This window comes from Lagenorhynchus albirostris, chromosome 8 (genome assembly GCF_949774975.1).
Source record: "Lagenorhynchus albirostris chromosome 8, mLagAlb1.1, whole genome shotgun sequence".
Lineage (NCBI taxonomy): Eukaryota > Metazoa > Chordata > Mammalia > Artiodactyla > Delphinidae > Lagenorhynchus > Lagenorhynchus albirostris.
Window position 1 is genome coordinate 43,669,331 of NC_083102.1, and position 21,936 is coordinate 43,691,266.

At 43.7% G+C, this 21,936-nt stretch overlaps 3 protein-coding genes across 9 annotated transcripts in view; 2 read left to right on the top strand and 1 right to left on the bottom strand.

Moving 5' to 3' along the window:
• The window catches only part of BBS9 (Bardet-Biedl syndrome 9), a 446,338-nt gene extending 442,677 nt beyond the window's left edge, over positions 1-3,661 (bottom strand). For 3 of the 7 annotated variants that reach the window (XM_060156863.1, XM_060156870.1, XM_060156868.1), the window contains exons 1-2: positions 3,581-3,661; positions 1,501-2,659 (exon numbers count right to left, since the gene is read on the bottom strand). The gene's annotated coding sequence lies outside the window, so the exon portion shown is untranslated. The remainder of the gene's footprint in view (positions 1-1,500; positions 2,660-3,580) is intronic. The other 4 variants (XM_060156864.1, XM_060156867.1, XM_060156866.1 and 1 more) reach the window with 3 other exon arrangements.
• A 481-nt stretch (positions 3,662-4,142) lies between these two features.
• RP9 (RP9 pre-mRNA splicing factor) lies at positions 4,143-20,326 on the top strand. Its single transcript, XM_060156888.1, has 6 exons — positions 4,143-4,533; positions 12,292-12,322; positions 13,693-13,822; positions 16,745-16,836; positions 18,749-18,810; positions 19,681-20,326. Exons 1-6 carry the CDS (start codon positions 4,382-4,384, stop codon positions 19,877-19,879), a joined length of 666 nt encoding a protein of 221 aa, XP_060012871.1. The 5' UTR covers positions 4,143-4,381; the 3' UTR covers positions 19,880-20,326.
• Positions 13,698-21,936, top strand: part of KBTBD2 (kelch repeat and BTB domain containing 2) — a 205,678-nt gene continuing 197,439 nt past the window's right edge. Inside the window, exon 1 of the mRNA XM_060156882.1 lies at positions 13,698-13,822. The gene's annotated coding sequence lies outside the window, so the exon portion shown is untranslated. The remainder of the gene's footprint in view (positions 13,823-21,936) is intronic.

A 21,936-nucleotide genomic window follows, 5' to 3' on the forward strand; every position in this document is an offset into this window, starting at 1 on the left:
TTCTACCAAATATTTTTCTTAATTAACATCAGTTGTTCACTAACCTCTCCAAAAAATAAAAGAGGAGGGATCACTTCCCAACTCATTCTATGAAACTAGTGTACATTGATACCAAAATTAGACAAATAGAAGAAAAGAAAACTACAGACCAATATCTCTTACAAATATGTATGTAAAAATCCTCAACACAACACTAGCAAAGTGAATCAAGCAATATATTAAAGGAATTATACACCATGGCCAAGTGCAATTTACCCCAGGAATACAATGTTAGTTTAACACCCAAAATTAATTAAGGAAATATACCAAAGCAATAAAATAAAAATCAAAAACCACCTAATCATGTCAACAGAGTCAGAAAAAGCATTTGACAAACTCCAAAACTCTTCCATTGTAAATACACTTGATGGAAGAAATGTTCACATATTGAGGTATGGGGAAGTCATTCTGGCTTATATATGATTTAATGTAAACTTTATGCTAACTAGAACAGCCTGTCTCACAGCCTGTCAAACATGCATTGTACATCTGCTCAAACATGCATTGTACACCTGCTTTAACCATTAAAGAAAAGAGTGCATTTAAAAATCAAAATGGAGGGACTTCCCTGGTGGCGCAGTGGTTGAGAATCCACCTGCCAATGCAGAGGACACGGGTTCGATCCCTGGGCCGGGAAGATCCCACATGCCGCGGAACAACTAAGCCCCTGTGCCACAACTACTGAGCCTGCGCTCTAGAGCCCACGTGCCACAACTGCTGAAGCCCGTGTGCCTAGAGCCTGTCCCCCACAACAAGAGAAGCCACCACAATGAGAAACCCGCGCACCGCAACGAAGAGTAGCCCCCACTCACCACAACCTAGAGAAAGCCTGTGTGCAGCAACGAAGACCCAACGCAGCCAAAAATAAATAAATAAATAAATTTATTTTTTTTATTGGCATGTTTAGTAAAAAAAAAGTGAGATGCCAAAAAAAACAAAACAAAAAACACAATCAAACAAAAAAACTCCAGGAAACTGGAGTCGATTGCAGGAACTGATTGGGAAAGGAAGATGCTAATAATATCACCTCAGCTCATCGAAACTGCTGTGGTCTGCAAGGTAAAGGGAGAAGGATAAGCAATAATCCTATTGCAAAAGGAATTAGGGGGTATTAGTACATGCATCCTACTTCAGTCATAGGATGGGAACTGTTTTGACCATTTGCTCACAAGACCTGTTGAAGTGTCACAGGAGGAAAATGCTTGTGCACCACGTGACATTCCTGAAAGGAATCTCTAAAAATTCTTATCACCCTTTCTCAAAAATGTTCACAGGATCACACACACACATTGTTCTGGCAGTTTCGTTTTGTTTTGTTTTGAATGCAAGCATCCTTCATAAGAAACCTATCGCCCTATATCCCCCAAATTATATGACATCAGAGAATCAATCTGACTAAAAAATAAAACACTGAAAGGGCATTCATGCACCCGATGTTTAATTCTAGACATACTTTCTTACCTGATGCCGAGTCAGGTGGGTCCTGCCCCACCTTTCTTCGAACTCTCCTTCCACCGATTTCCCTTTAAGAACGTCTGCCAGGATTCCAGGGCTGGAACGACGAGCAAGAACGGACGGTGCAGGAAAAAGCAACCCTTACTTCTCCCTCTCGTTCTCCTGATCCAACTTGTTTCACGTCCCAGGCAAAGACAGCGCCTCACCACCTGGCACCACCAGCTCCACAGAGCTGGAGCGATCCCACCAAGTAGCTCCCCTGCATCCCCTCTCTGTCACCCTCAGAGACAAGCAGGAAAAACGGCATCAATCCCGTGGCAGATATCAGGCAGGAAAGAACAGCGGTAAGACCTGCTGCTCACAAAGAGGAGGAAATGATGAAGGAGGCAGTGAGTGGGATGTAGCAGAAAAAGGACAGCAGCGGCGGAAGGGACACCTACCCACTCAAGCCTAACTCCAAGCCATCTCCGCCCTGTTGTCATAGCACTTTACAACGAACGCTACTGCGCAACTCAGCTGAGCCCCGATGCCTTCTGGGGGTTGTAGTCCTGGGTGTCAGGAGAGAGGAAGGCGGAGGATTTTTTTCTGAGTGATGTTTGGAATCAGATTTCTACTGGGCGGAGCTAGAATGAACTACTCCCCGGTCTTCATTAGCAGAGAGAGAGAGAGAATTAATTCGACTCCCCTTTTCTGTTCTTGTACAGTTCCTTGGACGCGGGTTCTGAGGAAGACGCACCTCCCGCCCCCCGGCAGGGACGCAAGCCACGCCCCTCCCACTCCTTTCTCCGTTCCCGCCGCTCGTGGGTGGGGCTTTCCTAGGAGGCGGGGCTAGGGCGGCGCGGGGCGGGGCGTCTGGGTTGGTCTCTGGGGCGGAGCATCCGAGGCCCGAGCCACCCAGCGACCTCTTCTCTTGACCCGAAGGCGCAGGAGGCCCCGTCCATGGACCAAGCGGCCATGGCGAGGGTGAGCGCGGTAGCAAGCGCCAGCGTGTGCGCCCTGGTGGCTGGGGTGCTGCTGATCCAGTACATTGTTACCTTGAAGAGGAAGGAATATGAACTGTGCGTGGGACACCCGGAACGTGCTGTTCTATAACAACAGCGCTGGAAAAACACTACCTGATTGCTTTCCCTTGGTTTTCTTCTTGATTTTGTAGACCAACTGCTTTCTGCAACACAATTACATTTTCTTTGTTTGTAAATCACAGCTTCCAAAGACTATATCCTCCTTCTTGACTGGATTTGGATGTCTTATAAGATATCATACAGGTCATTTATTGGCCCAGGTAACTTCCATTGTTATCGAGCGCAAGTTTGTGTGCCCGACACACAGTGAGGCCAAACAAACGCAAATGTTGGAGCTTGGAGCAGAGAAAGATTTATCGCAGGGCCATGCCAGGAGAACTGTTTGCTCATGCTCAAAAAAAAAAAAAAAAAACCCTGAACTCTCTGAAGGGTTTCACCAAAGCATTTTTAAAGGCAAGGTGAGGGAGGGGCGTCCCAGGGTATGTGATCAGCTACTGCACAACTCTCTGATTGGTTGATGTTGAGGTAACTGGGTGGTTAATTTAACATTATCAATCCTTAGGTGCCAGAAGGTCTGGGGGCTGGGGCTCATGATCATCAAGTAGTTAATTTCTTCCACTTGTGGTTTTTACCAAATGAAAAACTCAGGAAATATGCATGAGATACTATTATCTGGGTACTTCCAACAGGAGCTATAGCAGAGTATATGGGGGAGGGGTCTATCCTGGAAGGCCCCCACAGGGTCCTGATCTGTTACACATGAATGGCTGAATCATACATTCATGCAACAATTTTAATTGGCTTCATTCTTAGAGGAAGAGGTCATTTCCAAGTTCCAGAACATATATCAGCATAATTTCACATGTCTGTGCATAGCTTCTGTGTTTGTGTTTTCTTGAATAAATTTGAAAGAGCTCTTCACTTTGGGTTATTAACAACTGAATATTTTGGCAAGCATTTCCCTTATGCAGTTATTTTTAATTCCTCTGCAGCTTCTTCCATTATTTCAAGGCTGAAAAAATTATATATCAGATACAGTTTCAAAGCACAACCTAGTTAAGCACCTTACACTTTTGCATCCTGGCTCCATGACCTACTAGTTCTGTTTCCTTGGGCATGTCAGTTAACTCTCGGGCCTCATTATCTGTAAAATAAGGATAGTACACATGGGTATTACGTACAGCACTTATTACGATTTTAAAAATTAAATCAACTCCTATTAAGGGCTTAGCTCAATGACCGCATAAAAAGTACACCGTGTATATTAGCTTTTCTTTTCCATAACCCAAACCTTATCTGAATACAGTATACTACACTGACTATACATAGCATGGATCACATGTTCTGGAAAATTGGAGAATTTCTGTGGAAGCCTTGCTTTCTTCCAAAACTAGATGAATCCTACTAACATGTAACGAGCAGCTCCTGTACGCCTAGACACTGGGGGAATACGAAAATTACTTGCACAGGTTTCCCGGCCTTCAGGGACGAAGATCTCGAGGGGAGGCGTCCGACCCGGAGAGGGGCCCAGCCACGCGCAGAACTGGCTCAGGGTCCCGACAGAGCGTCCTCAGCACCGAGACTCCGCCGCCAGGGAGCGCGCTCCGGCCTCCGGCACCAGCCGACCTGACTTGCAGGACCCGGCGCTCCGATCAACAACTTGAGGCCGCGCTGGCCTTTGGGCGGCACGGTGCAGGCGGCCGCGGAGGGGACACCCGGCTCGGCCCGGCGGGACGCGGATCGGCAGCGGGAGGGGGCGCTGCGGGGCTAGGCGTGCGCAGCGCAGAGGAAGTACCGTCTTCGCCGCGCCGGCCGCCTCAGCCGAGCCGCACGGGGCCGCTTCAGCCGCGCCGCGCGGGGCCGCGATGTCGTCCCGACCCGGGCGCGACGACGCGGGGGCAGGGGGCGCACGGCAGCCGCGGGAGCCTCCGGAGCAAGAGCTGCAGCGTCGCCGGGAACAGAGGCGGCGGCGACACGACGCGCAGCAGCTGCAGCAGCTCAAGCACCTGGAGTCCTTGTGAGTCCGTCACGCCCGCCCCCGACTAATGCGAGGAATGGGGTCGGGGCCCGCGGTCGCGCGGCGGAGCCCGCCCGGCGATGGAGACCTGCGAGTGGGCAGGTGGGCCCGTCCCCAGCGAGCCGGGTGCGGGTTTTGATCCCGGGCTGCGGGACGCTGGACTCTCAGCCTTTGGAGGAAGGGGGGGAGGCTCCATCCCCAGGCTTGTCCCGGGCGCGCGAGGCGGCGGCGGGCGGGCGCTTCTCCGCCGGAAACGACTGTTTTATTCCTCGTGCGGCGACGTCGGTGTCGGTCAGGATTTGAATACAGGAGAAGTGCGGCTGCGCCCTTGGGTCCTTTCCCATTTCTCAGTTCAAGGGGCTCGCTCTGAACTGGGTAAAATCCCCATTCTTTTCATCTAGTGCTGTTAGCTAGGGAGGAAAAAGCCCAGTCCCGTAACGTGAGTGCGCGGTGAGGAAGGGAAGAAAAAACGTGGGGTGAGGGCCTGGTCCCTGACTCTTCGGGAGGAGCTGTCAGGTAGAAGAGAGCGTGGACTTCTCTCTCGTCCCCAGGATTTTTTTTACCAGGGTTAAGGGTGGAAGCTACAAAGAGGCCAGTTCCAGCTCAACAAGAAGAATTAGGACCAGAGTCATAGATTCTTGCTGGTCAGCGTGGCCTGACCTAGGAGGCACTGTACTCCCCCAGCTACCCGGGAGAGAGTCCAGATAACCCCTGGGAGAAGGGTTGGTTGTAAAGGAGATTTAAACATCAGGTGGAAGGTTGGATTAATGACCCTTGCGGCTCTTTTCTGTGTTTCTGTCGTTCTGTAATCAGCTTTAGAAGTCTGACTTTACTAAGTTTGGTGTTCACTGAGTTATCTGAATTATTTGTTTTAGGCGCTTCCCATTACCTACCTTCTCATGATTGCTGAGACAGCATGAAAAGTCCTTAAAGGGTTAATCCTTCATTATTAACCGCTGGGAGCTTTGGCACAAAATGCATACTTCCTCGTAGCCTGGCCTGCTCTTTTCAGCGTGGCTCTTGAGCTGAATTTCATTTCAGTGGGCAGTGGTTGTGGATTGCTGGCATCCACGGTCCTGGCCCCTTCAGGGCACTCTGGGAGGCTCTTTGTTGCCTGTGCAAGGCCGATGTTGAACAGTGTTCCCTAGGATAAGCTCCGGCAGGGCTCAGCCGCCCTACCCCACCCCCTAGCCCTCAGTATCCTAACTGTAGGATGCCACATAGTTGTTAATACTCTACATTTATTTTGTAGCTCAGAGCGCACTCACAGACATCCTTTTATAACCTCCTTTTGCACATGAGAAAATGCAGGTTCAGCAGTTAAGTAACCTAATAAAGCACACACGGAACTGTAAACTAACAAAACTAAAGAGAAACCGGGGTGTCTGATTCTCAGACCAGTGGGATTTTTCAGTTCAGAGATTTTAAAAGTTCTGGGCTGTTGACATATTTATAGTTTGGCTAGTTCAGAGGCTTCTTTCCTTTTAAATGGAAGTCTGTATTTCCAGAATAATACTTTAACATAGTTTAAACATTAAATAGTCTTTCAAAAAATAGTGGTTTGTATCTCTACTCACACTCCCTGTACCTTTCCCTCCAACCAAGGCTTCAATGGGGAAACTTAATTTTTTCTCTGGGATTTAACTATTTCTGAATTATATGCTTTTACTGCTTTTTTTCGATTGAATAGTAAATGTTACCTATTAAGCTCATGTTATAGTAGATGAGGGTTTAGTTCTCTTTCCCTTCCTTTCTTGTCTCCAGCCTTGTATCCCCTCTCAGGATTTCTGTGTGGCTTCTAACCTTTTTTTATTTCTTTAATTGTCATTTTAAGAGAGTCTGGGAAAGGAAGACAGGTAAGTAAGTTGGTCAACCAGGCATGTTAAGTTCCACTGTGGTTTTTTACAAGTGGAATTCAAATCCTTTTGCCACCTGGTATGCCCTCTTTAGTTACCCTCACACTCCTCTGGTCATTTTCTTACACCTAACCTTAATTTTTCTTACTCTTACCATACCTGCCAGGCCCCCAAAGGCATCTGAGTCTTCCACACATGCTCCTGTCCATTTTCCAGCTCTGTCACTCAAGTGCTCCTGGGCTACTGGGCATAACAGAACGGACATTTTGAGTATATGTGGAGTTTCATCTCTGCCTTCCAGCCCCCATAGGGCCAGGCTACAGGAACAACTGGGATGGAGTATGCTTACGTGAAGGACTCTTCCAAAAGAAATCCTACCCCAACACTCAAATACACAAAGAGTATTATTAAGTACTTGGCAAAATAAAGATTTTTTTGTCCCATGCCTATTTAGGAGATAATCTCTTATCAAAATTTATCTTAATTTAGTCTTCATACTGCCCAGGGCAACCTGTCACAATCTGAATGATATAATGGCAAGGATTTACAGATGGCACAAAATAATGGGCCTCCACTAACTTTCTTTAATTTTGAGGATTTATTACAAAGATAATGCACACTTCTCAGCTGTCACAGCACAGAAGCCAAGCTACTCAGTAAACACACTCCGATTCTCATTTCCAAATCTGTTATTTTCAATAGTTAAATATTACCTTAATCTTTGAGAAATATCTTTTTAACATGCTACCTAAACTAATGAATTGTTTAGCCCTAGGAAAAAAATCAACCACATTCCTTTACACTTGTGGAAACAGTTCTAAAATGGACTTTTTTAGGGAAGTCCATTGCTAATAATAAGAGATTTCAAAATGTGCAGTTCCAGGGGCTTCCCTGGTGGCGCAGTGGTTGAGAACCCGCCTGCCAATACAGGGGACACGGGTTCGAGCCCTGGTCTGGGAAGATCCCACATGCTGCGGAGCAACTGGGCCCGTGAGCCACAACTACTGAGCCCGTGAGCCACAACTACTGAGCCTACGCGTCTGGAGCCTGTGCTCCACAACAAGATAAGCCGCAACAGTGAGAGGCCCGTGCACCGCGATGAAGAGTGGCCCCCACTTGCCGCAACTAGAGAAAGCCCTTGCACAGAAACAAAGACCCAACACAGCCAAAATATAAAAATAAATTAAAAAATAAAAAAGAAATGTTCAGTTCCGTCACTTTTTTTTTCTATCTAGGCAAAAATATTTACATATTTTTGAGGAATATAGATAGTTTGACCATGTTATTTATACAACTCCTATGGCAAAAATAAATTATTGTCGGATTACTGGATATTTACATAGACTTTACCACCTCCCTTCCAAACTCCCTTAAGCCCCAATGCCTAAGACATAGCATTAATGTTTCTAATGAAGGGCTGCTGATGGACCGTATCACCTGCCCAATTTATGCAAATTTCCATTATTCCTCCTAAAAGAGGCCTAGGCCTATGACATGCGACAGCTTTCCATTGGAAAATATTTTAAGAATTTGCTTTGGAAATACCATACCTAAAAAGCTTTGTACTGTATCTAAAAGGCTAATTCTACTTATACCCAGTTGTTTATTGTGTAATCTTCAGGGAGTAAATCTTAGAAAGGCCCTGGATTAGTGACAGTGAGGGTGAGGATGGACACTAGACGCCTCCATCATAATCCTTATTTGGAAGAGTGCAGAGATGTTTGCAAGTCCAGGTTGGTACCTGCTATAAATTGGAGGTTTCCACAACCCCCTCCTCTAGTTTGGTTAATTTGCTAGAGCAGCTCATAGAACTCAGGAAAATGTTTTACTAACTGGATTACTGGTTTATTATAAAAGGTTATAACTCAGGAACAGCCAGATGGAAGAGATACATAGGGTAAGGTATGTGAGAAGCTCTGTAGAGTTTCCAAGCCCTCTCCAGGTATGCCGCGCCTTCACGTGTTCACCAACCCTGAAGCTGTCTTAATGCCATCCTTTTGGGTGTTTATAGAGGTTTCATTATAGGGGCTTGATTGATTCATCATTGGCCATTAGTGATTAATTCAACCTTCCTGGAGGTGGGGCTGAAAGTTCCAGTCCTCTAATCACATGGTGATTTGCTGAGCCTCAGAGGAGGTAGGGATAGATTTGCTGAACCCTGATCTACCACCTCTGCACCTCTGGTATACCTCACTGCACCCCACAGGCCTGCAAGTCTTATAACTGCCCAGCCACAAGACCAAAGAAAGAGCCTGGAGATAGCAACAGAGACACTGAAGGTTTCTTGGATAGGGGATCTTATAAGACTGAAGCAAAGTCCTGGAGCAGCACCCCACTGTGTACAGCAGACAGCAGTCAGGACACAGACAGCAGTCTTTGCTTGGGGGGTGGGGAGGTTTACCAGTTACAGTGGGGATTGACATCAGGTTGGCTCATCAGTTACCAGGGAAACCAGCAGAGAGGTGTGTCCCTCACAGCCCCTCAGGTTATCAGCTGTCACAGGGCAGAGGTTTTCACTTTGATAAACTATCCTAATGGAGCTGTTAGCTGGGGTGGGGCAAGCACAGAGGCAGTTATTGAATAAGTTCTGTGATTAAGAGGGAAGGTCAGTCATGCAGGAAGGTGTAGGTGAAGCGCAGGGACTGATCAAATAGGGGATATAAAGAGAGCCAAAGAACAGCCATCTTAGGTGACATGATCCTATACCAGCTCACCTGCATGGGGAAAAGGCAGTGATCCCTGGAGCTAGATGTTGAAGAGTCGCATGGCCTAGAAAGGTAGTAAACCCGGCTGGGGATGATGTCTGTAGAAAGTCCACTGCCAGGTCTATGCCCACCTCCTCTTAGGAGCAGCTGGTAAATCCCCGTAAAGCTGCAGATCTGTAAAAAGATGTGAGGGTTGGCGAGGCCTCTCTCTTGGGTCCCGATCTTGGCCTTTATGATGCTAGTGCCTAATCTTGAGCTGCCTCATGAGGCTACTAAGAGCACTAACTTTTCTTCAACAGAAGAGGCAGAAGCCAGCATTGTGGAGTGCCTTTCACATGTTTGCTGTGAACTATTTACCCATGAGGAAATTGAGGCTCTGGGGGTTTAAGTAACTTGCACAAGGTAGACAGCAGTGAGAGTGGATCACAATTCAAAGTACAATTTTTTTACCTGCAAAGCCCATTCACACTGATTTAGAACTGGAAAACATTCTGGCTGGGATATGGGGTTCTCTGCTCCAAAAAAACAAAACATCTCCTTTATCAAGACAGTTCTAAAGAATGTCTAAAGAGAAAAATGATACAATTTGTTAACGAGTTTGATGTCCTTAATTCAAGGGAAAACAATCCATGGACTGAGAAGTACAGCACTTCACATGCAGTGGAACACTCTTCCCAGGGATTTTGGACAAGAGCGGGTTTTATGGGGCCTCAGGTGAGGCAATTTGGAAATAGGGCACGATTGGCTAGAGGGTCAGGGATTTCCTTAACAGACTAGCACGTCGTCTTATCTAGGGTCAGATAAGCTAAATTAAGCTGAGGTGGAGGATCGTGACTGGGGTATTCCAGATTTCCTTGACAGTGAGGCATTTCCCATTAGTTCAGGCTGACTTCGGTTTAGATTTGTGACATGAGCTGGGTCACTGGGGAGGCCTCCACTCTGGGGGTCCCAAGCTACAAAGTACCTTTGTCAAGAATTACATGGGTGTTTCTGAGAGGAGTTTCAACTTTATGGCTTTTCTAGATTTCATTTAGGAGTACCCTTATCCCCTTAGTTCTCCCTTCTGGTACTTAGCACTAAGCCTGGCATGATTATTGTTGACTGGTTACTTCTGCAAGGAGTAAGTTTTTAAGTTGAACCTTCAATATCGCCTGAAAATTAAGTTTAGTTTCTCCTAATATACCTGTTCTTTTTTGGTAGGTGGAAATAGCAAGTTGGTTAGAGCAAGAGTGAGGATTTAATTACTGAAACAATTAGAGAAATAACATTGAAATTTTAAAACAAAAATGGAGCCTGTATAACTCTATAGCAGAAATGAGCTCCTATTAGCATATTTTGGGCCTTTTTTCTTTTTTTCCTACGTCCCAAGTAACCTTTGGTTTATCTCTCAGACCTTTATTAGCCTGGGCTTATACCAACATAGGTGTAAGGAAGATGACATTAATTTCATTTTTCTTTTGTAACTAAAAAACATTGAGGCAGTGTATTTGCATGTAAATAAATATAAGTGAAAAATAAAGCTCCCTCCCTCAGGTATCCTATATATATATAATCTCCCTTTTCCCATACACACAAATAGAACCATACCAAGCACACTGTCCTATACACTACTGCTTTCTTTCTTTTAACTTAAACAATTTTTGACTAGTTTGGGGATAATTAGTATCTATTTGACTATTAGATAAATGATTAACCATTTTAGAATTTATTATTTTCACTGTACAAAATTCAAAAAATTAATCATCTCTGAACTCACCTTCTGTGTGTAGCAACTTTGGGAATCCCCCATTTCCAAGTTATTGGAGCCAAGATACAGTTTTAAACCAGCCACAGCATCCTGATGCCCTCTCTCAGTAAAATTTCGTTATAGAGGCATTGAAAAGACCTCAGATGTTCAGTTGTTCTGCCTCTTTTTCCAACTACTTTCTTTTGGCTGCATCATGTGACATGAGGGATCTTAGTTCCCAAACCAGCGATTGAACCCGTGCCCCTGCATTGGGAGGACAGAGTCTTAACCACTGGACCACCAGGGAAGTCCCTCCAACTACTTTTCTTTAAGAAGGGGGTTGTGTCAATTAGGCACTCATTTAAAAGCCAGACACCCATGCTATGTGCTGCATAGCCTGGAATGTGTCAGTACCTGAAACTGAACATAATTACACCTGAAAGTAATACAGTGTTATATGTCAATTATATCTCAATTTTTAACTTTTAAAACTGATTTGTTTAAAATGAACCCTAGCATTGGATGCTGCTTTTCTAGATTTGGCATCCATCAGCCTTTTCCAGAAGTTCCAGTGGAGTGATGAGAAGTGGAAATGAGTTGGGAGCACAGGCATGATTTGTATCCTCAGGACCCTGGGGGTCTGAGAGCTCTCTCTGTTGGAGGAAGGGGAAGTACATTTGCACACTATCAGTCACCTGCCTCTCTACCGGTAGTTCTTCATTGAGTGCCAGCCTGTCGTCCAGGCACCAAGCAGGAGTCCTGCATCCCTGAGTCCCAGGAGGTCAGTAGGGACATAAAGGGCAGTCAGAGAGCTGCGCAGCAGATGGCAGCCCAGCAGCCCACTCTGCAAACAGGATAGGCCAGTGGGGAGGATCTTGAATCCGGAGCTTTTGGGGCTGGGGGAGGGGGAGGGGGAAGGCGAGGTGGGAGGGGGAGCCTCTGGGACAGATCACCCTCCCCTCCTTCCCCTACAACAGGCCCTTCCCTCAGGCTTTGCTCCCTCCCCTCTGCACAGCCCCCACCCTTGTCAGAACAGATCACTCACACACCCCCACCCCCATGAGCCTCTCAGTGTTATGGAAGCTGGAAGTTATGGTAGGTAAATCAACCAACAACTGTAATGACAGGCTGGAACCATAATTCGTTCAAGGCTCTTGTTACCTCACATTTTCCCTGCAATCTCTTGCTTTCCCTTCTTCCAAAAATAAAATCATTGTCCTAAGACACCAAGTTAGTTATTATTTTGGTGAATTTAAGTGCTATATCCCAGCAGGATATGGTATAGCATCAGTTTATTTATATAAGACCTCTGACTGCTAGGCATATTTTATTAACTATGTTAATTATTATATGGTTTTAAGTTCTTACTAAAAATATTCTTTTTATTTTGGTCTGCAGTTGCCTTTTGCTGATTGAGATGTGTTACATTCCTATGAACATGGCTCATGACTGGTGTTTTCTTCCTTTCTAGTTATGAAAAACCTCCTCCTGGACTTATCAAGGTCAGTGTGAAGTTTGTACTTTTGGTTTTTCTCTGAGACAGATTTGACTCAGTGCTCAGACTCAGTCACTTACGAAAAACAGCTGCATAAGGTTTGAACCTCCTTTTATGATAGTTCTGTGTCTTCCCTGCAGATGGCAGTCGGTTCATGCACTTTGGGCTTTGTCACAGCCTGTGCCTTTGCAGAAATTTAATCAGCCTTGTGTCTGTCCCCTAAGAAACCACTGCAGGCCCCCCGAGTGTTCCTCAGCGCTCACTCCCATTCTTTCTGTCTCACTTGTGACTGCATCTCCTCAAAGCTCTCCTGCCCCATGTTCCTTCTCTGACCCCCCCGCCCCCGGTGCTGATTTCTTGAATGTCATCAGCTCAGAGAACACTGGACTCTGAGGAGACGTGAAGCTCATCCAGTCCAGCCCTACCTGTTGCAGGAGTCCCTCCTCCAGCACCCTGGCCACAGTGTCAGTGTCTTTCTGCAGGAGCGAGACTTAGAGGACTTAAGGCCAAAGTAACCTTTTCTTTTTGGTAACTTTCAACGTAAAAAAAAGATTTTTAGAAAACATTCTTCCATTATAAATTTAATATTCGTGGAAACTTGAAAAAATTATAAGGTAAGGGCTTCCCTGGTGGCGCAGTGGTTGAGAGTCCACCTGCCGATGCAGGGGACACAGGTTCGTGCCCCAGTCCGGGAAGACCTCACATGCTGCGGAGAGGCTGGGCCCGTGAGCCATGGCCGCTGAGCCTGCGCATCCGGAGCCTGTGCTCCACAACGGGAGGGGCCACAACAGTGAGGCCCACGTACCGCCAAAAAAAAAAAAAAAAAAAAAAATCATAAGGTAAAAAAACAGCACCTTAATTATATAGTGCAGTTATTTGGTAATGAAAATACATCTCACTAATACGGCATGTGTGAGATTATAAAACATGACAGTGGCCTTCAAGGTCTAATAATCTATTTTACTCTAACACATTGTTTTTATTATTCCAGGAAACCTTACTTGTTTAACTCTATATTCTGCCTCATTCCACAAAGCTTTTAAGTTAGCAGAAAACCTTTTGTGATCTTAGAATCTAATTTTTGTGATCTAGAATCAATTTGGAGCTCACAGATCAATCCTATGTAAACACTAGTAACTCTTCTCTAAGAACAGCTACTTTGTTTTCATGGTATAGCTAGCTCTTCTAGTATAGTTACTTCCGTTTTTTTCTGTCAGTTATGATTTGTCTTTCTTTCTAGCTCTTCAGAGGGTAACTTATGATGACATTGGGATCTCCAGCCCATGAGAAAGCCAGGCAGGGCTGTGTTCTCAGACAGGTGGGAGAGAGTTCCGGTGCTTTTTTTGCCGCACAGCTTACACACTGTTTCCTTTTCAGGAAGATGAGACTAAGCCAGAAGACTGTATACCAGATGTCCCAGGCAATGAACATGCCAGGGAATTTCTGGCCCACGCACCAACCAAAGGACTTTGGATGCCACTGGGGAAAGAAGTCAAAGTCATGCAGTGTGAGTGTGGAAGGGTTTCAAGTAACACCCTCAATACATGCAAGTTATAGACCACTGTTTACAAACAAGTTCACTTCTTTTAATTCATTCTCACCACAGCCCTGCTAAAGTCAGGGCATGATCTCTGTGCTATAGATGAGGAAGCCGCCTTGCATATGTTATTAAGTGTTCTGTGGTAAGAGGCAGTACAGTGCCTAGACTCCAGGGCTTCTGGCTGTAAGGAAAATGGTCTTCCACAGGGCCGTAGCTACCTGCGGAGTATACGCTTCAGTAATATTCCTGTAACAGAAAGGATATTCCATGTAGAAATGCCATGGGGGACAAGGGATGCATTGGAGGGTGGTCCCTTGGGTCTTACCTCAGTCAGTCATCCTCATCAGAGGTGTTGAGGTTTTATCCAGGTAACCTGAGAGGAGCTCTGGGCCACAGAGGATGGGTCTGGAACAGGTAGAGCTCTGTGTGCACACCCTCCACCGCACCAGAGCAGCAGCATCTTCATCCAGCGTAAGACGGCATTTGAAGAAAGGATACGGCTGCCTTTAAAGACATTTTTTTGTACAAAGATTCTTCACGCACATAATTAATATATCGGTTCTCAGCCCCTTTCCTTCATTCCCCTCACCTAAAAGGCGACCACCTCAACCTCTTTTAGGAAGGTTGTTTTGAAGTTTATCCCTATGTATCTATAAAGGTTTTTGGGGGGTTTTTAATTAATTAATTAATTTGGCTGTGTTGGGTCTTCGTTGCTGCACACGGGCTTTCTTTAGTTGCGGCGAGCGGGGGCTACTCTTGATTGCAGTGCGCGGGCCTCTCACTGCAGTGGCCTCTTTTGTTGCAGAGCATGGGCTGTAGGCACGCGGGCTCAGTAGTTGTGGCTCACGGGCTCCAGAGCGCAGGCTCAGTAGTTGTGGCACACAGGCTTAGTTGCTCCGTGGCACATGGGATCTTCCCAGACCTGGGCCCGAACCCATGTCCCGTGCATTGGCAGGCGGATTCTTAACCACTGCGCCACCAGGGAAGTCCCTATCCCTGTGTATCTAGATAACAGGATTACATTCCTGCCCCTTGATTTTTCAGGTTTCATTATCTGTTGACTTCTTCCTATAGAAGACAAGAATTCAGCTCTTTTTTTCTTCCTCCATCCCATCTCATACACATACCCTTCATATATCTCATTGTCCCAGTAATAGTTATATCATAAATTTAGTTAAGTAAACCCTTTGTGTTTATTATTTTCAGAGTTGAATCCCATATTAAACTGATTACATTTCTTTCTTTTTTCTTTTTTTCTTTTTTTTTTAAATTATGGTTAAAAACCGCTCCTCTCTGTGATAGGGTAGTTAGTTGTGCTTCACTTACCATTTTACAGTTCTTTTCTTTTTTTTTTTTTTTTGCGGTATGCGAGCCCCTCACTGTTGTGGCCTCTCCCGTTGCGGAGCACAGGCTCCGGACGCGCAGGCTCAGTGGCCATGGCTCACGGGCCCAGCCGCTCCGTGGCATGTGGGATCTTCCCGGACCAGGGTCCGAACCCATGTACCCTGCATCAGCAGGCAGACTCTCAACCACTGCGCCACCAGGGAAGCCCCAGTTCTTTTCATTGACTTGCAAATTAAAAGTGTTTAGTCTGGACCAGAACCAGTTTTACATGAAGTTAATGAAGCTTAACCTTTAAGAGTTCCCTTGTACCTTCCAAAGGTCTTTGGAGTCCCACCAGTGTAGTCATATGGTTCTTTCTTTCTATAAAAATTTGCCTAAAGAGCCCTTCCTCTCCTTAATTTATGTAAGCGTCAGACTCCACAAAACTTGGATCCATCCCAGATGGAAAAACACATGCACACATAACCCCGTATTCATTGATTTCCATGATCCTAGTGTTATCTAGAGCAGAGCTTCTCAAACTTAGGGTGGGCTTGAGATTCTGTATTTCTGACAAGCTCCCAGGTGATGCTAATCTTGCTGGTCTGTACCGTTGACCACACTTTGAGTAACAAGGATCACCTTTCCTTTAACAAAGAGTTTTGATCACAGATGGTATGGATCCTTCTTGATACCCACACATCAATCCGTGGCATTTAAAATCCCCCCCCTTTTTATCATAAAGACAGACATGTGTTTGAAGCGGTCTGCATTTGCATTAAGAGTGCATTCCTTCTTCCCCAGGTGGAAATAGTGGGGAGATAAGGACAGGGGCAGGTCAGAGAATCCCTAAACTTCATTTTTTCCCAATGGTTTCCTACTACCAACTCTCAAATAAAAATATAAAGGGGAAAACATTATTTCCCTGTCACTACATATTTTCAGTAGCTACCAGCGTGGAGCAAATTGGGCTGATCTTACCTATAATCCCTCTTCCTGCTTCCTGACCTCCTTGGTTGGAGTTGCTTGATGCCTGTATAGTTTACTAGGTCTGCTGTAACAAAGTACCACAAACTGTATGACTTAAACGAGAAATTTATTGTCTCACAGTTCCGGAGGCTAAAAGTCCAAAGTCAGGGTGTCCTCCTGAGGGCTGTGAGGGAAGGATGTATTCCAGGCCTCTCTAAAAACCCTGTCTCCCAGTAAGGTCACATTCTGAGGTACTAGGGGTTAGGACAATTCAATACAGTGGGGAAGCAGATGGGATGACACAATTCAACCTGTAACACAGTTAAAAAACAAAAAAATCACACTTTGCTTTTTGCATGGGATTGTTTAGTAAGTACTTGGTTCATTTCTAAACCTCTACGATTAAAGGATACTTGAGGAAGTAATTAGTTGCCCTCTCTTTTCTGGGATCTTACATGGCTCATCCATTAATTATATTTGCTTTTAAAATTGGAATCTAATGAAGAATATCTTTAATATGATCTACTGATACCTTTATCTTGATTGAGTAAAAATGCATTATCTTACAGAAATATATCCCTTTTTCTTTGTTTTCAGGTTGGCGTTGTAAACGGTATGGTCACCGAACGGGCGACAAAGAATGCCCTTTCTTTATCAAAGGCAACCAAAAGTTAGAACAGTTCAGAGTAGTAAGTAAAACCCCAGAGTGTCAATTTACGTTTACTGGAGATGATGAATGTTGGTGAATCAGGCAGTCACCAGTGAACTGGAGGTTCACATAAAATACATTCCGAAAGCCTTTAACCCAAAGTATCTGGTGTTAACTACATCTCTGTTAAATCGAATTTGTATGAAAGATTAGTTCATTAACAAAAAAATGCGTATTAAAATGTTATTTGCTTTTGTCTTGGGAACAGTGGTTCTTTTTCTGAAGCAGGCATTTTTATCAATTCAGTTAGTTTTTTTTCTTTTTTTTTTTTTGGCATGCAGCTTGTGGGATCTTAGTTCCCTGACCAGGGATCAAACCTGGGCCCTCAGGAGTGAGAGCGCAGAGTCCTAACCACTGGACTGCCAGGGAATTCCCCAGTCAGTCTTTTTTTACTTATGTAAAAAACTCATATTTCATAAATAAAATCAGGGTTCTAGTTTGCCAGTCTTTGTCTAAAGTCTGTATATTTTTCTACCATAAACTGGAAGTGTGTGTATAAACGATGTACCCTCTTTAGATGACAGTAAAATCAATCTATCATTTCATCACTTTAACAAAGTCACCTCCCAGGGTTAACTCACCATTCAGTAACTGTTTTGGTCAATTTAACTATGCTATTACTGGATATATTGGGATTATCAGCATATCAAACAGGGGTATATAAACATTCTCCAAGGATTTTAAGATATTTAAAATACTGGGTTTTCATTTTACTAATTTACAGAAAATATTCTGGATAAATCACTGCTACCTGGAATGTCAACTTTTACAGTGCCTGTAATAGATAATTTAATGATAAATCTCAAAAACTGAAACATATTCATATTTTTAAAATTTAGGAACCTAAATTCTAAGAATTGATCTAAGGATATAACAACATCAGTATGCACAAATTATTATGAATGTATAAGGATAACTTTCAGAATTATTTATATGATTAGAAAATAGAAACTGAAGAAAAATAGGAAACAACTGCAGTGTCCAATATACAACATAAGTTACCACAACATATAAATCATATAGCTTTAAGAATTATGTTTTAAAAGAATATGTAATGTCATAGGAAGATAATCATGAAAGCATAAGTGAAAAAGAGAATAGGGTTGTATATATAACATGATTATAATCTTCTGTAAATTATGAATAATGACTGGAAGAACCACACTAAAATATTAACAGTGGATATCCCGGCTGGTAAAATAATAGATATTATTAACTTTATGTTTTCTTTGATATGTAAAAATTTTATAATAAACATACTTTTAAAGATAATTCACATGCCATAAAATTCATTCTGTGTATTCATATTTTTAAGTAATTTAAGTAGCTTTTAATTATACAAATATCATAAGAATAAATTTGCCTTATTTTAACAAAATGGAAACATTACAGTAAGGTTTTTCACAATTGATTTTTCAAGTCCAATCTTGCCTCTCTCCCCAGAGGGAATTTGTAGTAAGTAGCTTGAATATACTTCCAGACTTCTCTTTGGTCATATCCAGTATGTTTTTGTGTACCTATAAATGAATCATTCTTACGCATCATTTCCAAATCACCTGTTTTGCTTAATAATATCTCTTGATCATCTTTCCACATAGAACAAATAGAATTACCTCAAGATTTTTAACCTTGAGTGGTATTTAATAATGATTTTGCCATGGTTTATTTCCTTATAAAGGCTATGTAAATTATACCCTGTATTTGTATAACTGGAAAATCTTTTTTATAGCCTCCAGGAGTTTGAAATGATGGTAACCCTTAGGAAGGATTAGAACGTATTAAATATAAAATCATACCACACAGGAGGGGAAAAAATTAGTTTCAGTGAAAGAGGGATTTAATTTAACAGTCTATGAAGCCTAACCTAACCATAACCTTCTCTAACCCTCAAGGCACATGAAGATCCCATGTACGACATCATTCGAGAGAATAAAAGACATGAAAAGGATGTAAGGTGAGATTGTCCAGATGATAACAATATCCTCTTAAAGTTTGAAATTATATAGTTAGAACCTTTATAAATTAAACATTTTTTGATTCCAGTATTAGAGGAGTGGTTTTAGTAAATATGGTACTTTAATTGCAAAATACTTGGAAAACAGGAATAGTCCCTGAAAAAGCCAGTGTGCGGGGAATGAGCAGGCCAGCCTGTTCTACTTGGGTTAACTTAAAGCAATGGGCTTGGCCCAGCCCACTCATGTCACTGATAGTTGACGTTGGCAACTGTAATTTATCTTCTCTAGATCTTCTTTAAAGATCTGAGCTTTTGTTAAAAATTCCTAGACAGGGTTAAAGACAGGGTGAAAAAACAAGAGGACTTTTTTTGGGGTTTGGGGGGTATTTTTTCAAATTGGTGATACTGAACTATAATTATATATAATTATTATATATAATATATATACATAACATATATTCTTCTTCAGATTCTCTTCCCTTACAGGTTATTACAAAATATTGAGTATAGTTCCCTGTGCTGAATTATAATTGTTGAGGAGGTAGATTACTTAGTATGAACTTGAACAGTGGGGGAATGATTTAGGAAAGTATCCATCTGTTAGAAGTTATAATAGTAAGGACTATGGAAACATACAGAAACATTTAGGACAGTGAAAAGAATACAAAATAGCTTGTACACTGGTTACAGTCATGTAAAATAGGCAGGGGTGTAGACAAGAATGGGGAAAACATGCAAAAATAAGTACTGTCTTTAATGAGGTGATGCTTTGTGACATTATTCACCCTCACTACTGTTCTTATATTTTTATCTAAAAGAATTTTTTAAGTTACATTGAATGTATTTCTTTGGTCAATCTTATGTGTTTAGGATACAACAGTTAAAACAGTTACTGGAGGATTCAACATCAGATGAAGATGGGAGCAGCTCCAGTTCCTCAGAATGTAAGGAGAAACACAAGAAAAAGAAGAAGAAAGAGAAGCATAAGAAAAAGAAGAAAGAAAAGAAAAAGAAGAAAAAACGAAAGCATAAGTCTTCCAAGTCAAATGAGAGTTCAGACTCAGAGTGACAAGAGCTTGACTTGTTCAACATTCTCTTCTCAGAAATCAAACACCGTGGCCAAAGAGCAGAGGAATGTGGAATCAGAGAGGAATAGGAGAGAGAGACACCAAGAGAGGAGGAGATTTGGTGTCACAGGTGTGAATTCTCACCTACCTTCCAGTGAAGATGTGACCCCCAGAAGAGTGAGTTGTATCTTGCCAGGTGCTAGCTCTGGACAGCGGCTGATTTCAGGCTGGAAAGCTTTTCTCATTGTTCTCCTCCCTGCTGATCACTGTGGGTCCTGATTCCTTAGAAATGCCTCTGGCAGGGTGGCCAGACTAAGGGAATCTCTGAGGAAGCTCTTCCAGGTGCTGCCACAGCTTCCACCCTCCATGGTGGGGCTACTTAATACCCTTAGATTTCAGGCTTGACTTTCCTCTGTTGTTGAGGATAATAAAAGCTCGTTATTTATTTTTTTAATGTATTTATTTTTTATTTCTTAATGCATGCATGTATGTGCTCCAGATTTAAAAGGTACCTAAGGTTTACTTATGAAAACTCATACTACTTCCTTTCTCCCCCAGCTTACCAGTTCCTTCTCCCAATGGCTACCAATTTTACCAGTGTCTTGTGAAGTCTTCCAGGAATATTGTATACATCACAGACAAGCAGAGGGCTTTATTTTTTTAACACAAGTGCTATACACATTCATCTGCACGTTATTTTTTTTAACTTAACAGTATAAAACTTATTTTTTTATTTATTTTATTTATTTATTTTTGGCTGCATTGGGTCTTCGCTGCTGTGCGCAGGCTTTCTCTAGTTGCGGTGAGCAGGGGCTTTTCTTCGCGGGCTTCTCAGTGCAGTGGCTTCTCTGGTTGCGGAGCACGGACTCTAGGCACGCGGGCCTCAGCAGTTGTGGCACGCACCCGCGGGCTCAGTAGTTATGGCTTGCAGGCTCTAGAGCGCAGGCTCAGCAGTTGTGGCACACAGGCTTAGTTGCTCTGCGGCATGTGGGATCTCCCCAGACCAGGGCTGGAACCCGTGTCCCCTGCATTGGCAGGCAGATTCTTAACCACTGCGCCACCAGGGAAACCCTAAAACTGATTTTAATATTAAGTACATCCTGCGCTGCTGCATCAAAGGTACAGTGCGTTCATAATCACCTGAGACGATTTGTTGACTGTGGGAAGGGGTTCCTATAACAATAATGAAAAATCTTGTGTGGTTACATTGTATTTAACTTGCTTGGATCTTACTGCCTCAGTCCTAAGATTTTTCCAGAGTAATTGACTCAGAAAAAATTTTAAGACTATAGGGGAATTACTATTCAGGGTCAGCTACCCACATCCCAAAATATATCCCTCACTTCCTTCCTCTTCCTGTTGGTAAGCATGGCCCACCTGTGCTCTTCTAGCTTTGTGCCACAGCAGAAGCAGCTTACCCATCAGGGTGGTGCCTGCAGCTATGGGAGAGTAAGTCCTATGGGTTGCTGAGCCAAATGGAGCTAGATCTTGCTCACAGGTAAGTGTCCCTACCTATCCAGCAGGTCTCTTGCTGTTTTCAGGGTCCCAGGAACTTTCTATTCCCATTTCCAAACGCTTACCCTGGGGGTTGGATTCCCCCTTCTTTAAAGAACAGCCAATCCAAGCCCAGAATGGACCCACCTCTTACTCTAATCAATAAATCCTCCTGGGGGCTTCCCTGGTGGAGCAGTGGTTGAGAGTCCGCCTGCCGATGCAGGGGACATGGGTTTGTGCCTCGGTCCGGGAAGATCCCACATGCCGCTGAGCAGCTGGGCCCGTGAGCCATGGCCGCTGAGGCTGCGCATCCGGAGCCTGTGCTCTGTAACGGAAGAGGCCACAACAGTGAGAGGCCCGCATACCGCTAGCTAGCTAGCTAAATAAATAAATAAATCCATCCATCCATCCATCCTCCTGGTCTTGGCCTTGGAATAGTACCTCAGTAACACAGTTGTCCAGATCGGAATCACCGGGGCGTGTTATTTCTGAAAATCCTGAGGCCAGTTAAGTTAGGCATGCTCTAAACTTATCCTTGGCATCCTAGCTCAGCATGCACAGCATG

Excerpts from the sequence above, each read along its gene's own strand:
- RP9 (XM_060156888.1), top strand. The coding sequence starts at position 4,382 with ATGTCGTCCCGACCCGGGCGCGACGACGCGGGGGCAGGGGGCGCACGG. Across the intron at positions 12,323-13,692 it reads CTCCTCCTGGACTTATCAAG|GAAGATGAGACTAAGCCAGA; the intron begins GTCAGTGTGAAG and ends TTTCCTTTTCAG. Across the intron at positions 18,811-19,680 it reads AGACATGAAAAGGATGTAAG|GATACAACAGTTAAAACAGT; the intron begins GTGAGATTGTCC and ends TTATGTGTTTAG.